Source organism: Loa loa (assembly GCF_000183805.2).
Source record: "Loa loa unplaced genomic scaffold supercont3.623, whole genome shotgun sequence".
NCBI classification, from domain to species: Eukaryota; Metazoa; Nematoda; class Chromadorea; order Rhabditida; family Onchocercidae; genus Loa; species Loa loa.
In genome coordinates this window covers 1,731-2,408 of record NW_018108803.1, presented here as the reverse complement: position 1 = coordinate 2,408, position 678 = coordinate 1,731, and the positions used below count along the sequence as shown (strand labels likewise).

Here is a 678-nt window from a genome sequence, read left to right as displayed (position 1 = left end):
ATTTTCTGCATGGTCTTTCTGCATCGCAATATTTATTGAATTTCGCATTGCAACTCCATGGTCTCGGATGTTCCACAGCACAATTTCATATGCATTCCACTATTGCAGATAGATGAACGTGCTTGAAATTTTACTAAATTTGCGAAACTAACGAAAAGTTATCAAGCATCCTTTCTTGTGTCTTTTCAGGTTGTTTTCTCAGGCGAAACATGTATCACAGTTTTCGCATTTATTTTTAAGTAGATGTGTTTCATTGTGAGATGCAAACGATGAATGATTGAACGTTCGCCCATAATCGGATCGTTTGCGTTTGTAAATGAATGGTTCGCCATGCGTTTTCCGGCGTTTTCTATATTTACCGCGACTCTTAAAGCGCGCATTACATCAGGCATAAGGAAGCTCATAATTTTGCTCTTCTGAAAATTTTTATATCATTTGTATTTGTAATTAGCACTCCATTACAGTATTTGCTAATTAATGTAATTTGAAAACTGATCATAGAAATATCAGTGCCATAAAATAAACATATCACATCGCATTTCATTTGAATTACTAGAGACTATTTACCTTTTCTTATATATATTAGAAACGAAAAAGTCAATTTTAATGTTATCTCCCGATATTTCGCCATCAATATTATAGTCACTGGTATGTGGATCAAAGTATGATAAATTGAAG

General features: G+C 33.6%; 1 protein-coding gene across 1 annotated transcript; it reads right to left on the bottom strand.

Annotated features, from left to right (window-relative positions):
• Positions 1 to 185: 185 nt before the first annotated feature.
• On the bottom strand, positions 186 to 416 carry LOAG_14660 (zinc finger protein; the record flags this gene model as incomplete). Its single annotated transcript, XM_003150154.2, has 1 exon — positions 186 to 416. A coding segment is annotated over one exon (231 nt), but the record flags the coding sequence as incomplete, so codon positions are not given.
• Between the last annotated feature and the right edge of the window lie 262 nt (positions 417 to 678).